Here is a 15,479-nt window from a genome sequence, read left to right as displayed (position 1 = left end):
ACTAAACAAAGCGCACTGGGAAAGGCAAAGCATTTAGCAGTCTGCAAGGTAAATGGATGTTTGACACGGAGTGGGGAGAGAGAGGTGATGGGTTCCTTCAGTTCCCCTCACACATCTTCCACCTTCGCTCTCCTTTTTTGAAGCCATGATAAAACCACAAGGATTCCCACTTTGCTCCCCTACTTTCCTCTGGCCTTCCTAACTCTTCTCTTACCCCACTTCTTCTCTCTCACTTTCCATTTTGCCCCTCTGTACATAATCTTTTGTTTTTCAACTAAAGGTAATTTCATTGCAGCTGGAAAACAACCCATGCCTTCTTCTTCCCTCATTCCCGAGTCCAGGGACCTGGGTCCCTCCTGGGCTCCTTGGAGCTGGGACCTTCCCCCCTGAGCTCAGCAGCCCAAGCTGTGAGGATGATCTATTTCGTGAGTCCTCCAGTAGGCTGGCCTCTCCATGACGCCAGTCTGCTCCTCTTCCCTCCCCCAGCCCCACGTCTCATCCCCAAAGAAACCTAAACTCCGTGGCCTCTGAAACTGTCTGTGCCTGGGTCCTCAAGGTCTCCGCCAGGATCCAAGATTTTTCTAACCAAAGTGGGGTTGAATCGGGGAAGACAGTACCTCTTTGCAGGCGTGAAGCTCCGGTCCCGCTGCCTGGGTCACCTGGAAGGCGGTCCCAACCCAGAGCAGCAGCCGCAGAAGCCGGAGTGTGCGCCGCTCAGTTCTTCCCCTGCGTCCGGAGGAGGGATGGAGGCTGCGCCCAGGCTCAGCCATAACGTTGTCCTGAGCGAGCGGCAGCAGCGGCTCAGGTGCTGCGGCTGCTGCTACTGCTGGCAGAAGGCGGAAAAAAAAGGGGAGGGAGGTTCACAGGGGGAGGATGCAAGGGGCTGGGCTCGCTTCAGTCACCTCCCTGCGGCTACGCCGAGGCCGCCCATCCTTCCTCCTCCCTCCTTCCTCTTCTCCTCCTACCCACGTCGCCTTGGCAACCGCCTCCTCTTTCCCTCCGCGCGGGTGGGTCAGGGACCACGAGCTCCTCTGCCGCTCACCTGCCGGTCGCCATGGCAGCCGCCGCCGCTGGCGCGCGCCGCGTGGGAGGGCGCGCGCGCTCGGGGTCTGCAACCGGCCCAACAGGCGGGCACAGGGGGCGTGTAAAGAACGCAGTAGAAACATCCTCCAAGCCATCGCCACCAAATCCACCTTTTCCATTGCCTTTTTGTGCCATGGGCCTTTTATGAGCACCTCTAATTTTGCAGACGTGGCGTTCGACAAATACTTATTTAGCACCTCCTGTGTGTGGAGCGATAGAAGGAAGATTGAGACGCCATCTCACCTCCAGAAGTTACAGTTTGGAAGAGTGGCCCCGGTACGTGTTACCTACTGCAGCAGCCTCTTCTGGAGATCTTAACTTTCGTCCCACCAAATTCAGCGGTGCCTTTACAACCGGCTCTGTGAGAAGACTTGAGACTGGCATAAACGGGTTTAAGGAAGGAGGGTTTGTGCAAGACACTTGGGCTCTTCCGTCTCCTGACGTCCTCATTCTCTCATTGCTTTGAAAAATCCTTCTGTTAGATGCGAGGTAGAAGGAAATTCCTGGGTCATCTTTTAGGACTTCTTTCCCCAGATGAAGTCTTTTGCAGAAGTCCTGCACGCCAGGAGGCCGGCGTTTTTCAACTAAGCCTCCCGAATGCAAATGCAGGGCTCCCTGGTACACTCGGTGACACTTTCCCTCTGCGTTCCCAGGAGCTCCCTCGCAAGGGGTCTCCCGCGCTGCACCGCCAGGTGGCGCCCTTCTCGAAGGGAACTCACCTCAGTCACAGACGGTGGGGCAGTTGCTCGGCAACCGAAACTGGGCGTTCCAAACAATTGGGACCCGGGATCCTCCGCGTGCGTTGTGTGCGGCTGCGCGGGCCCCCAGTCCTTCACACCAGCGCCTTTTGCTATGCCTTTCACCCGAGACCCTTTCCAGCACCCTACGTTGGATAACGATGACTCCTACTTGGGAAAAGCCCGAGCTTCCAAGGTACTGTGGTTTCTTGCGCAGATTCCCACCAGGGTCGATGGCACTCTTCTTTCTGTTCGCCTAATGGGCAGAGATGGTAACTTAAAGGATTCTGGTGAGGACACTGAGTCAAGTACCGGATAAGTTTGCTTTCTGCCTGCCTCCTTGGCCCCATATTCAGGTCTGCTAACGTTTCAGAGGTGCTTTTGAGGAGAGTAAAGTAGAGCTCTAGCCCAGAGGAACAAGGGGCTCTCGTTGCCCAAAGCAATGCTGTGTAATGTGGCTTAAACAGTCGCAGGTCCCGCCAAACCACCCTTTGCCCTGTTTGGAAAACTGTTCTCTGAAGCGACATGAGATATGGAATGGGAGAGAATCCTCTGGAAGCCACCAGGTCATGCCTTATACATCTGCCTTCACACCATCTCTGTCTTTTGGTTAATACTGGAATGTGTTTGTGTGTGTGTGTGTCAGTGATTTGGGAATTTAGATGATCTTTTTTTTTTTTTTTTTCTGGCAGAGGTATTTGGGATGCTTGAAGTGGTGTGAAATACGGTGAATTAAATAGTAATTGTGGCTTAAATAACAGGATCAAAGAGCTTCCTTTGGTTTATTCAACATTTATCATTTACCATATGCCAGGCAATCTGCTCAACACTGAGGATATATAGATGAATTAGATATGGCTCCTGCTCTAGAGGAACTCTGGTAGGAAAGCTGACTGACAACCACAACAGCAAGAATGCCTGCACAATAGCACAGGTGTTATGACAGAGTTATATGTTGTATATCAGGAGAACTGGGAGCTTAAAGGAAAGCTTCCCAGAGCAGGTGAGTTTTCACATCCAAATAGCTGGCCCAGGTGAGGGAGGAGGTGGAATGTGAGTTAGGAAGAAGGAAACAAGAACCAGACGTTCAGAGCAGAGGAGGCAGCGGGTGCCCATACATGGAAAGGAGAGAAAGAGTGGCCTGTTGGGGACCAGAGTCCAGAATGGCTGGAGCATCAATGTGAGATGGAGGAGGGGAGAGAGCAGGAGCCGGAGTGACCTTGTTGGACTGGATGTGCTGTGTACACCATGCTAGTGAGCTAGGATTCCATCCTGGAGGCACCGGGGCATCATATCAGGATTTTAAGCACTACAATGACACAATCAATGGGTGTTTCAGAAAACACAGTGACAGTAGATTGGGTAGAATGGGAGTTAGGACAAGAGGAATCAGCAAGGAGGCAAGAGCCTCAAGAGGCAGCAGTCTCCAGGAGGAATAACGGATCTAAAGCAGGGGATGGCAATATGGTGCAGATGTGAAAAAGATGCAAAGGGCAGGACTGATGAGACTTTGTGGCTGGATATGGATGGGCCCAAAAGAAGGGACAAGTCTAGGATAGCTCCTAGGTGTCCAAGGACTTAATTGATGCCATTACTGAATGAGGGATTCAGGGGAAGCAGGTTTGGGGAGAAAGATGTTCAGATAAGTTATGTAGATGTTGTTTTGTGGTGCCTGTAGGACTCTTAAGTGAACATGAATAGCAGGCAACATGCTTGAGAGTTCTAGGTTGAAGATGTATATCGGGAAATCAAAATAGCCATGTGGTGGTTGAAGCCATAGGAAGGAATGAGCTCATCCAGTGAATGTAAGAATACAAAAAAAACAAAAAACAAAAAACAAAAAACAAATAAAAACCTTGGAGAATGCACTAAGGGGCAGAGAAAGAGAAAGTAGTGCTGACAAGGGAGCTAAGCAGTTACGACTAAACTCAAGAGGAAAACAAGGAGGAACTGGACCCACAGAGCATGGAGAGAACATTTGAGGGAATCTGAATCATGGTTCCAGAAACTGCAGAGGTCAAATAAGATCAGGTCTGGAAAGGATCCTCCAAACCTGGCTAAAGATAAAGATCACTGGTCACTTGCAAGAGCAGCTTCAGTGCTTGCTGGAGAAAGAGGCCAGACTGCAGTGGCTAAAGAGGGGACGGAAATGGGGAGGAAGTGGAGATAGTAAATGTCAACTCTTGAAGTCTAGTTCTGCAGGAGAGGTGATAGAGTGGTAGTGAGACGGTGATAAAGGAACGAGAGAGAAGCTGAGTACAGGGGAGGCTAGGATGGTGCAGGTCTCTCTGAAGCACAAGGCTAGGTTCAGGGGGGAAAAGGTTATTCCTTTTTATTATTATTTTTGAAGTATAGTTGACATACAGTGTTATATTCATTTCAGGTGTACAACATAGCGATTTGACAATTCTTTTCATTACTCAGTGCTCACCACAGTAAGTGTAGTCAACACCTGTCACCGTACAACACTATTACAATATTATTGACTATATTCCCTATGCTGTACTTTTCATTGCCGTGGCTTTTTTGTTTTATAACTGGAAGTTTGTATATCTTAATTTTTTCATCTATTTCACCTCTCTCTCTACCCACCTTCCTTCTGGCAACCTTTAGTGTGTTCCCTGCATTTATGGGTCTATTTCTGCTTTTGGTTTGTTTTGTTTTTCAGGCTCCACATATAAGTGAAATAATATGGTATTTGTCTCTCTTTGTCTGACTTTTCACTTAGCAGATACCCAGGCTCCATCCATGTTGTTGAAAACAGAAAGATTTTTCTTTTTTATGACTGAGTAATATGCCGTTGTGGGTGGATGGATGGATAGATAGATAGATAGATAGATAGATAGATAGATAGATGAATGGATAAAGAATAAAGATATAGGGGCACCTGAGTGGCTCAGTCGGTTAGGTGTCCGACTCTTGATTTCGGCTTAGGTCATGATCTTACAGTTGGCAGGATCGAGCCCCATGTTGGGCTCTGTGCTGACAGTGTGGAGCATGCTTAGCATTTTCTCTCTGCCCCCCTCCACTTGCACTCTCTCTCGCTCTCAAAATAAATAAACATTAAAAAAGAATAAAGATATATAGATATATAGATATCACATTTTCTTTATCCATTCATCTATTGATAGGTGCTTGGATTGCTTCCATGTCTTGGCTATTGTAAATAATGCTGCAGTAAACATAGTCCATATATCTTTTTTAATTAGTGTTTTCGTTTTCTTTGGGTAAGTACCCAGTAGTGGAATTATGGAATTGTATGGTATTTCTATTTTTAATTTTTTCAGGGACCTCCATACTGTTTTCCCCAGTGACTGCACCAATTTACATTCCCATCAACATTGCACAAGGGCTCCCTTTTCTCCACATCCTTGCCAACACTTGTTATTTCTTGTCTTTTTTTTTCTGGTCTTTTTGATACTAGCCATTCTGACTCATGTGAGGTGATACTTTATTGTGGTTTTAATTTGCATTTTCCTGATGATTAGTGATGTTGAGCATCTTTTCGTGTGACTGTTGGCCATCTGTAGGTCCCCTTAGGAAAAATGTCTATTCAGGTCCTCTGCCCACTTTTTAATCAGGTTTTTTTTGTTTTGTTTTGTTTTGTTTTTTGGTGTTGAGTTGTATAAATTCTTTATATATTGTGCATATTAATTATCAGATACATTATTTGCAAATATCTTCTTCCATTCAGTAGGTTGTCTTTTCATTTTGTTGATGGCTTTCTTTGTGAAAAAGCTTTTTATTTTGGTGTACTCCCAATTGTTTATTTTTCTTTTTGTTTCCCTTCCCTGAAGAGACATATCCATAAATATTTTGCTAAGGGTAATGTCCAAGAGATTATTGCATATGTTTTCCCTTAGGAACTTTAGGGCTTCAGGTCTCACATTTAGGTCTTTAATCTATTTTCCTTTTGTTTTTGTGTATGATATAAGAAAGGGGCTCAGTTTCATTGTTCTGCATGTAGCTGTCCAGTTTTTTTCCCAGCACCATTTTTTTAAAATTTTTTTTTCAACGTTTTTTTAATTTATTTTTGGGACAGAGAGAGACAGAGCATGCACGGGGGAGGGACAGAGAGAGAGGGAGACACAGAATCGGAAACAGGCTCCAGGCTCCGAGCCATCAGCCCAGAGCCTGACGCGGGGCTCGAACTCACGGACATCGAGATCGTGACCTGGCTGAAGTCCGACGCTTAACCGACTGCGCCACCCAGGCGCCCCCCAGCACCATTTATCAAAAGAACTGTCTTTTCCCCATTGTATATTCTTGACTCCTTTGTCATAGATTAATTGACCATAAAAGCATGAGTTTATTTGGGGGCTTTCTATCCTATTCCATTGATCTATGTGTCTATTTTTGTGCCAGTACTATATTGGGTTTGGTTTTTTTTTTTTTAGTTTATTTATTTGTTTTAGTAATCTCTACACCCAGTGTGGGGCTTGAACTCATGACCCTGAGATCAAGAGTTTCATGCTCTTCCAACCAAGCCAGCAAGGCACCTAAAGTACTATATTGTTTTGATTACTATAGTTTTGTACATGTCTTGAAATCTGGGATTGTGGTACCTCCAGCTTCGTTCTTCTTTCTCAAGATTGCTTTGGCTATCCGAGGTCTTTTGTTCCATAAAATTTTAGGATTATTTGTTGTAGTTCTGTGAAAAATGTTATTAGTATTTTGATGGGGATTGCACTGAATCTTTAGCGTGCTCTGGGTAGTATGAACATTTTAACAATATTATTTCTTCCAATCCATGAGCATGGTATATCTTTCCATTTGTGTTGTTTTCAATTTCTTTCATCAATGTCTTAATAATTTTCAGAAAAGAGGTCTTTCACTGCCTTGGTTAAATTTATTCCTAGCTATAATATTATTTTTGGTGCAATTGTAAATGGAATTGTTTTCTTAATTTGTCTTTCTCCCACTTTGTTATTGGTGTATAGAAACAATGGATTTATGTATATTAATTTTGTATTCTGCAACTTTACTGAATTCATTTACTAGTTTCAATAATTTTTTGGTGGACTCTTTAGGATTTTCTATACATAGTATCATGTCACGTGCAAATAGTGACAGTTTTACTTCTTCCTTACCAATTGGGATGCATTTTATTCCTTTTTCTTATCTGATTTCTGTGGCTAAATCTTCTAATACTATGTTGAATAAAAATGGTGAGCACAGACATACTTATTTTGTTCCTGATCTTAGAGGAAAATCTTTGAATTTTTCACCATTAAAATTGATATATACCTTTATGATGTGGAGATACATTCCCTCTATACCTACTTTGTTGAGATTTTTTTGTCATGAACAGGTGGTGTATTTTGTCAAATGCTTTTTCTGCATCTATTAAGATAATCATATGGTTTTTATCCTTCCTCTTGTTAATGTGATGTAACATATTGATTGATTTGTGAATACTGAGCCCCCTTGCATTGCTGGAATAAATCCCACTTGGTCATGGTGAATGATCCTTTAAATGTATTATTGAATTTGTTTTGCTATATTTTGTTGAAGATTTTTGCATCTATGTTCATCAGGGATATTGGCTTGTATTTTTTTTTTTTTTTCATTTGTAGTGTCTTTGATTTTAGCATCAGGGTAGTGCTGATCTTGTAGAATGAATTTGGAAGTTTTCCTTCCTCTTCTATTTTTTTGGAATAACTTGAGAAGAATGGGCATTAACTCTTCTTTATTTTCCTAAAATCTTTATTTTTGGGAGAGAGAGAGAAAGAGAGAGAGAGGTAGACAGAGAATCCAAATAAGGCTCCTTGCTGTCAGCACAGAGCCCAATGTGGGGCTCAAACTCATAAACTGTGAGATCATGACCTGAGCCAAAGTCAGATGCTTAACTGACCGAGCCATCCAGGTGCCCCAACTCTTTTTTAAATGTTTGGTAGAATTCACTTGTGAAGCCATCTAGTCCTGAACTTTTGTTTGTTGGGACTTTTAAATTACCATTTCAATTTTGTTACTAGTAATTGGCCTGTTCAAATTTTCTATTTCTTCCTGATGTAGTTTTGTAAGATTCTGCATTTCTAGGAATTTATCCTTTTTTTCTAGATTGCCTAATTTGTTGGCATATAATTTTTCATAATATTCTGTTGTAATTATTTCTGTTTCTGTGATGTTGGTTATTGTTTCTCCTCCTTTGTTTCTGATTTTATCTAAGTCCTCTCTTTTTTTTCTTTTTCTTGATGAGTCTAGCTAAAGGTTTATCAATTTTATGTTTCCCATGGTTCCATTGATCTTTTCGTGTATGTGTGTGTATGTTTTAGTCTGTATTTCATTTATTTTTGCTCTGAATTTTTCCTTCCTTCTACTAACTTTGTTAGTTCTTTGTTAGGGTTTGTTTGTTCTTCTTTTTCTAGTTTCTTTAGATCGTTTGATTATTTTTCTTGTTTCTTGATGTAGGCCTGTATTGCTATAAACTTCCCTCTTACAACTGCTTTTGCTGAATCCCAAAGACTTCGGACAGACAGCTGTGTTTTCATTTTCTGTTTCTTGATTTCCTGATTTCTTAGTTGACCAATTGGTCATTTAGTAACATGTTGTTTAGCCTCTGTGTGTTTGTGTTTCTTTCAGGGTTTTTTTTTTTCCGTTCTAATTGATTTCTAGTTTCAGCACTATTGTGGTCGGGAAAGTTGCTTGTTGTGATTTCAGTTTTCTTAAATTTGTTGAGACTACAGCGCCTGGGTGACTCAGTCAGTTAAGCTTCCAACTTCGGCTCAGGTCATGGTCTCACAGTTCATGACTTCAAGCCCCACATCAGGCTCCATGCTGACAGCTCAGAGCCTGGAGCCTGCTTCAGATTCTGTGTCTCCCTCTCTCTCTGCCCCTCCCCTGCTTGCACTCTGTCTCTCTCTTTCTCTCTCAAAAATAAAAAATAAAACATTAAAAAAAATTTTTTTTTAATTTTTTTAATTAAAATTTTTTTTTATTGAGACTTGTTTTGTGGCCTAATATGTGACCCGTCCTGGAGAATGCTCTATGTGCTCTCAAAAAGAATGTGTAATTCTGGTGCTTTGGATGGAATGTCCTGTATATATCTCTTGGGTCCATCTGATCTAATGTGTCATTCAAAAACATCATTTCCTTGTTGGTTTTCTGTCTGGATGATCTATCCATTGATATAAGTGGGGTAAAGTTCCTAGTGTTATTGTATTACTATCAATTTCTTGCTTTTTTTTTTTCAATTTCTTCCTTTATGTCTATTAAGATTTGCTTTATGTATTTAGGTGCTCCTGTGTTTGGTACATAGGTAATTGTAATTGTTATATCCTGTTGTTGGATTGATCCTCTATCACTATGTAATGCCCTTATTTGACTCTTGATACAGTCTTTGTTTTAACGTTTGTTTCGTCTGATATAAGTATTGCTACCTGGCTTTTTTTTCTTCCACTTGAGGAGAATATGTTTTTCCATTCATAAGGGTTATTCTTGAGTAAAAGGGACATCTCTTTCTTTGAGATGGAAGGACACTGGATGTGAGGATGGTATTCATGCTCAACAGTCTTGACTTTCTCAAAGACAGTCTCATCCACTGAATGAGGACATGATGAGACTTCTGTAGCTTTTGAAAAGTGGGAGGAAATCTGCCTATGCTTGCCTCATATATTTGTAGTTTTCTTGTTTCATTTGTCATCTTTTTTGCTGGTGGCACACTTCCTGGAACATAGTATTCAATTAATGTATAACTGACCTGAGTCACACAGCATTTTGCCATATATAGAGGGGAGGAGGATTTCAACATTGGATAGGTTGAATTTGATTTCTACTAGGTTGGAGTTGTACTCACTAGAATTCAGTCATCATTCAAACAGTATTTCATTTTTGAATGCCATGTGTTAGGTTGCTGTTCTAGACACTAGGGATACAATATAGCTTTACATACAATGAAGAAAATCAGTTATGTGCTTTTCACATTCATGCTTATGCGGTTCTATTTAGAAGATTGACTAACCAGTGTACTTTTTCTTTGACATTTCTGCAGTCACAATAACCCTTCCCTGTTGATATTTTTCTCTTCCTGCTTAGACACTGCACTCTTCTGATTCTCCTGTCTCTGATTGCCTTGGTGTCCTTTCTCTTTCCTCTCCACCCACCCCCCCCCCATTATAATATTATACAGTCATGAGCCCTTTTGGCCACACTCCTTTTGCAGGCTCCAGCTACTACTTCATGCGGACGACCATCAAACCTCTATTACGTGTTCTGAGCTCTCCTCTAACTTGCACACTTCCCATTTTCTACCTGTTGACTGCAATCAGATGTCTTGCCTTTTCTTCAAACTCAGGACATCTAAGCCTGAGCTCATCATCTTATCTCCTCTGCACTCTTTACCCCCTGTCCCACTTCACCCCTTTCCCTGTATTCCTGGCCTACTTCTGCCAGTTCCAAGATTGAAAACTTAGGAGCATCTAAAGTCTGGGAATCTTGCCTCATATTGTTCCTCCCTTGGAAGATATCTGAGGTTCAGTTAAAATAGGGTGGAATAAGGAGATGGTGTCACTGAAGCCATCACATCAGCAAGGCCTCCTGTAACCAGGTCCTGTGTGTGGTTTCTCTTTTGCAGAAACTGCCATATAAGAACCCAAATCACCTTGCTCAGCAACAGGAACCCTGGAGTCGGCTCAACTCAACTCCCACAGTCACCTCCATGAGGCGGGAAGTTTATTTTTTTGATCCTGAGGTACCTAGTATTGAAATGCTATTTCTCTTTACATCCGCCTAAGACTCGTGACTATCATTTTTGGAAAGGTAGTCTGTCCTTAACTGCATCACCATCTTTATTTTGTCCCCAATCCAAGATCCTACCAAATCCAAAACCAAATATTGATTTATCTGGCCCCTGGGAAGTTGGAAGTCTTCGGTTTTTTCTCCAGTTGATTATCTGGAGCAAGTTGTTTTCTTACCAGATTTCTCTTCTGATTGTAACCATAAATGAAGTAAGGCCCATTAGGCCCAACTAAAGGACAGTATAATTATTTCCATATCTCCAGTAAGAACTCACCCCTCCTTAGGCCTAACCATGACACAATTCTATATTGACAGGAGTTAAGATGTTTTTGGTGTGTAAGGAGTTGGTGGATCTCAGGCACAAAAAGGGTTCACTCTGCTTTTGGGGAGAAGTAGAGCCCAGCAGAACTGACTAGAGTTGGGGTAGAGGTGGCAAGTTAACCCTGGGGGTGGGGGGGATTGACTTTCTCTGTAGATACCAAAGGATGACCTGGATTTCCGCTTAGCAGCCTTGTACAACCACCACACAGGGACATTCAAGAATAAAAATGAGACACTCTTACATCAGGAGACCACCCAGGATACCCATGGGTAAGTGGTGGAGGTGGAGCCTCTCCGTCCTAAGGACAATGCCATCCAGTCAAGTAAGGTAAAGTGTTACCTGAGAAATAACAACGATAACCAAGAGGTACTCATTTGTATACAGATTTCTATATTTTTTACATCTGTATCTGTAATGCAATTTCTATATCTTTATTATCTAAAATGAATAGCGATCCTCCAGGATTGTGCTTATCTGTATAAACAAAAGCTTCAGTTGATTCCACTGAAAAAGATAAAAAGGATCTTTGGCTGCATTATTTCTGAGGCTGCATGCAACTATCTTTCCCTCCTCACCTTTCTCCTTCTGATTGATTTCACTCTCCCCTGTTCTTCCCCATACCATCTTCTAGAATCATCAAGACCCAATTCCCTGGAGAACCTTTACCCCCTCCTCTGCCACCTTCCATCACTTCCCAGGCTAACATCAGACACTGGATCAACCCTAAGAAGGAATCTATCCACAGCATCCAGGGATCCATAGGTAAGGGTTAGAAGACTGGGGGGCAGATGGGTGGTACAAGAGTTTTTTTTAAATGGACCTAGGAATCAGGGAGTTGAGGTGATTGGCCATTAGAGAACTTAAGGGATAACTTAGGATCTAGGAATAGCAGTGACTAAGTTGACATATATCAGGCTAAACCCAGGGGACATGCTGCCTATAAGCTAGGAAATGAGTTCAATTTTTCAGAGCCTTTAACTCAGCCTTAGGTCTAGGGAACAAAATTTCTAGCAAAGGGCAGAAACCTGGGAATGAAAGACCTCTAGCTATCTCCCATTAGTCCCCTATATGCCAGTTTCCCAGCTGTTACAAGACAGCTTGTTACTGCTCCACAGTACCCAGAAATGTATGGATGATTACAGGTTCCCAGAAAAGGCAAACAATTGAAATTCACAACCTACTCCCTCTTCTCTTTTCTCCACAGTGTCCCCTCATACTGCAGCCACCAATGGAGGCTACTCCCGAAAGAATGATGGTGGCTTCTTCTCTACCTAGTGTTGACAGGCCCCTGGACTAATTAATCATAGTGGAACGTCCTTTCACCCACCTCCATTAAATAGATTTGTGCTGGATGAAGCTTGAAGTGTGTTGCCCAAGGAGTAAAAGTTGACACTTGACTACTCTTAAAATATGGAAGTTTCCCAACTTCTAGAAGTTAGTCCTGTTGGACATATTTGCAATTTGGAGTCATTTTGCTGAGAAGGATTTAGAAGTCATTCCAAACATTGATGTATCCATTCAACATTTCTTGTGAACTTTTATATGTCAGGCACTGAGCTAAGTGTTAAGGAAACAAGAATGGACGTAGCCCATTTTCTTAATGAGCTCACACTGCCATAATTCTGGTAGTTCTATGTGGCATTAATGGTTATGATGAGGTCACACTTAACATACTTCGGACCAAGTGGATTTTGTCATCTACTGGACTCTACCTTGCTATGAGGGCTCCATCTGTCTGGTCCAGGCTCCTTGCCATTGCTCATTGTCTGACTCTGCCTGCGGTCTTCTTGCCTGGGAGTCAATTCCCTTCTTTGTCAATTTGTGCCGTGAAATACAGGCAGTTCTTCTAAACATGGTTCAATAATCTGGTGCTTGGGCTTGAGGGGACCTAAAAACCGATGCATTAATGTGGTTTCTAAAATTACAAGTCACTCAGGAGGACCTGCTGTTAAATTGGGCAAGAAATGGCAGACCTTTTAGAATACTGTAGGGTAACCTTCCATTTCTAAGTTTGGACAGCATGTGCATTATTGAATAATGCAGATATGAAAGGACTTCTGTTACTTAGGTACACGTGGCCCTTAAATCCCACCAATCTATCACAGCCCCTCTTCCACAGTTACTCCACCTATTCAGATAGTATCTGCTGCCAAGTGACAATATGAAGTTTCAGTTCTCGTTATTTATAATGGCTGAAAGCGGCAGAGATGGTGACTCTCCAGATAATCATCTCATGCAGGTTGATACTGAAATATTTAAAAATTTATTACTGTGACCCATACATCAAGGTTTTTAAAAATACAGACTCGTTGACCTCCCTGATAAATCTAATTCAGTAAATCCGGGGCGGGTCCCTGTAATCTGAATATTTACAAGCTCTCCAAGTTCTCTTACGGATACTCACACACGCGCGCGCACACATATAGGCGTGCATATATACATAGAGCCTTTAGCGACAGACGCTGTAGTGTGCCTCTAGATCAGCGGGCACCAGTGTTGGTACCATACAAACGGTCATCACAAGTCGGGACTAAAGGAAAAAAGGGAGGGGTGCTAAAGAAAAACACTGAAGCGGCAAACACGACTTCGTGCCCTTCCAGCTCCAGGGGGCGGAGCGATGGCTCCTTCACCCGCGCCTTCCCCACCCGTCAGCGCCCCCGCCGCCGCCTATTGTAAACGCTTAGCCCCAATGCCACGGGTGGCCGTGCCCCAGGGCCGGGCTCAGATCAGAATCGCCTCGATAATCAGTGGCCCGGGACTAGCCCGGCCTCGTCTATCTGATCAATTCATCATTTCTGAGCGCCGGGCCCCGTAAGACCGGCTCCGGGACCGCAGCGTCGCCGCCGCCAAAGGGGCCTCGCTGCACAGCGCCCCAGAGGAGGGGGCTTCGCAGGAGGGGAGCTTTTCATATCGGGTCGGCCCCGCGGGGCAAGGGTCACAACCCGATCAAATAAGATCAAGGTGTAGGCGGGGGAGAGTGGCTCAGGGACGGGCGCACACACTCGCCTTGCACGCCCCACGCGCACACTCACAGTCGCGCATCCACTCACACTCAGGCCATACGCGCCTTCCATTCAACACCAAAGCACCACACAAACCACCTCGCCCTAGGCCGCTCTCCCTCCGGAAAGAGAACGGAAGTCCGCATCCTCTTTTAAATCCCTCCGCCCCTCCCCCACCTCGGAGGATTCTGGGAGGAACCACTGAGCATAGGCCCTCGTGACGGTATGCGTTTTGCTGCCCTCGCGTGGCTCGGAGGGGAACCCAGGTCCGAGGGAAAGGCTGGACAAAACCCGGCAATCCTAAATCGTGCTTGTCTTTTGGTCTTTGTGCAGTAGCATATTTATATCCATATCTCTAGTTTTTCTTTGGTCTTTGACCCAAGTTCTGGATATAAGATGATTCAGTCTCAGATTTATAGGTGGCTACTTTCCCATGGAGAAGGCAAATCCCGGTCATTAACCAGTATCAGGTTCTGCAGGAGTTCCTCCCCCAAGAGAGAAGGAAAACATCATTTTACCAAAGGGAAGGGTGAGAATAGGTTACTTAAATCCAAGGGCTTGGTAGTCATGATAATTGTGAGATGAGTAAAAGTAGGAAGGCATATCCCTATCCTCATTCACAAGAGCCCTCTTGCTACCTGGAACTTGGTTCTGTGGCAGTCATATTGCTGAAACTTCATTAACTTGCATGTCTGTTAAAGCATGTCTAACTTTCCAATTCCAGAATAAGTAGTGAAAAAAAAAGTAGTGATTATATAATTAGTATTAGGTCCTTTCATATCAAGGAACACAATTTTAATGTCTCAGTTACCTTCTCTTTTTTCAGTGAAAAAGGTATGCATGAGGGTAAACCAGAAAAATATTAATTTATAATTTGTAACTGTACCAATCCCACCGTGCACTTATAAACAAATAGGGGGAAAGTATCCATTTATGTGCCAGAATCCCATTGGCTCAAGGATTGCCTAGGTTCATAGCTGGTTAACCTGATAACCTCATTTGAATGAAGGAGTTTATGACTGGTAATGGCAGGTGATACTTGTATTTTAATAGTAGTGGTAGACAAAATGTTTTGAGGAGTGCTATTTACCTTATTTAATACACCTCAACACTTATTCATGTATATATGCTGATATATATGAATGCTGATGCATGTATGAGCTCCCTCAAAGGAGAAAACCACACGCTCATAAATTATGAACTATATCGTATATTTGGTGACCATCACACTAGGTTAACAGGAATGATGGTATTCACTATGATGTAAACTAAAAAGGTATATATACCACGGGCAGAACCCAGCAGAGTATTGAACAAAGTTCAATGAATTCATGTGACAAATAAAATGGACAAAAACAGTAGGGAAAGGAATTTTATTTTCAAGGATTTGTGCAGACAGTGGTGAATAAAAAATTGTATTTCAACTATAAAAGGCTGACTTCATTCCACCCTGGCATTCAGGGTTTATGGTGATGCCAGTTTGAATCTGAGGCAATATTGCTATCCCCATTCTCCTACCCCTAAGACTTCCTTAGGGGAATAACGTCCTACAATTTTCAGTCAAAAAATATATGACACACCAACCAAAGTAATGAATTA

General features: G+C 43.0%; 2 protein-coding genes and 1 non-coding gene across 7 annotated transcripts in view; 1 reads left to right on the top strand and 2 right to left on the bottom strand.

The window, feature by feature from the left end:
- ELAPOR1 (endosome-lysosome associated apoptosis and autophagy regulator 1) overlaps positions 1-1,173 on the bottom strand; it is a 72,759-nt gene extending 71,586 nt beyond the window's left edge. Inside the window, exons 1-2 of one of the 5 annotated variants that reach the window (XM_042953246.1) lie at positions 1,043-1,173; positions 618-826 (exon numbers count right to left, since the gene is read on the bottom strand). In XM_042953246.1, the coding sequence (XP_042809180.1) occupies positions 618-826; positions 1,043-1,166 (333 nt within the window). In that variant the 5' untranslated portion in view covers positions 1,167-1,173. Of the gene's footprint in view, positions 1-617; positions 827-965; positions 1,018-1,042 lie in introns of those variants that run through there. The other 4 variants (XM_042953247.1, XM_042953249.1, XM_042953248.1 and 1 more) reach the window with 4 other exon arrangements.
- Positions 1,174-1,208: 35 nt separating this feature from the next.
- On the top strand, positions 1,209-12,230 carry CC1H1orf194 (chromosome C1 C1orf194 homolog). The gene is made up of 5 exons (XM_042953253.1): positions 1,209-2,016; positions 10,393-10,509; positions 11,032-11,147; positions 11,510-11,640; positions 12,083-12,230. The coding sequence occupies exons 1-5, from the start codon at positions 1,681-1,683 to the stop codon at positions 12,151-12,153; spliced, it is 771 nt and encodes a 256-aa protein (XP_042809187.1). The 5' UTR covers positions 1,209-1,680; the 3' UTR covers positions 12,154-12,230.
- A 1,369-nt stretch (positions 12,231-13,599) lies between these two features.
- On the bottom strand, positions 13,600-14,010 carry LOC122229091. The gene has a single exon (XR_006206948.1).
- Positions 14,011-15,479: the final 1,469 nt, after the last annotated feature.

Source organism: Panthera leo, chromosome C1 (assembly GCF_018350215.1).
Source record: "Panthera leo isolate Ple1 chromosome C1, P.leo_Ple1_pat1.1, whole genome shotgun sequence".
Lineage (NCBI taxonomy): Eukaryota > Metazoa > Chordata > Mammalia > Carnivora > Felidae > Panthera > Panthera leo.
Note: the sequence above shows the minus strand (reverse complement) of the source record. Positions and strands in the feature narration are given on the sequence as shown.

Excerpts from the sequence above, each read along its gene's own strand:
- CC1H1orf194 (XM_042953253.1), top strand. The coding sequence starts at position 1,681 with ATGCAAATGCAGGGCTCCCTGGTACACTCGGTGACACTTTCCCTCTGC. Across the intron at positions 11,148-11,509 it reads ACCACCCAGGATACCCATGG|AATCATCAAGACCCAATTCC; the intron begins GTAAGTGGTGGA and ends ACCATCTTCTAG. Across the intron at positions 11,641-12,082 it reads CAGCATCCAGGGATCCATAG|TGTCCCCTCATACTGCAGCC; the intron begins GTAAGGGTTAGA and ends TTTTCTCCACAG.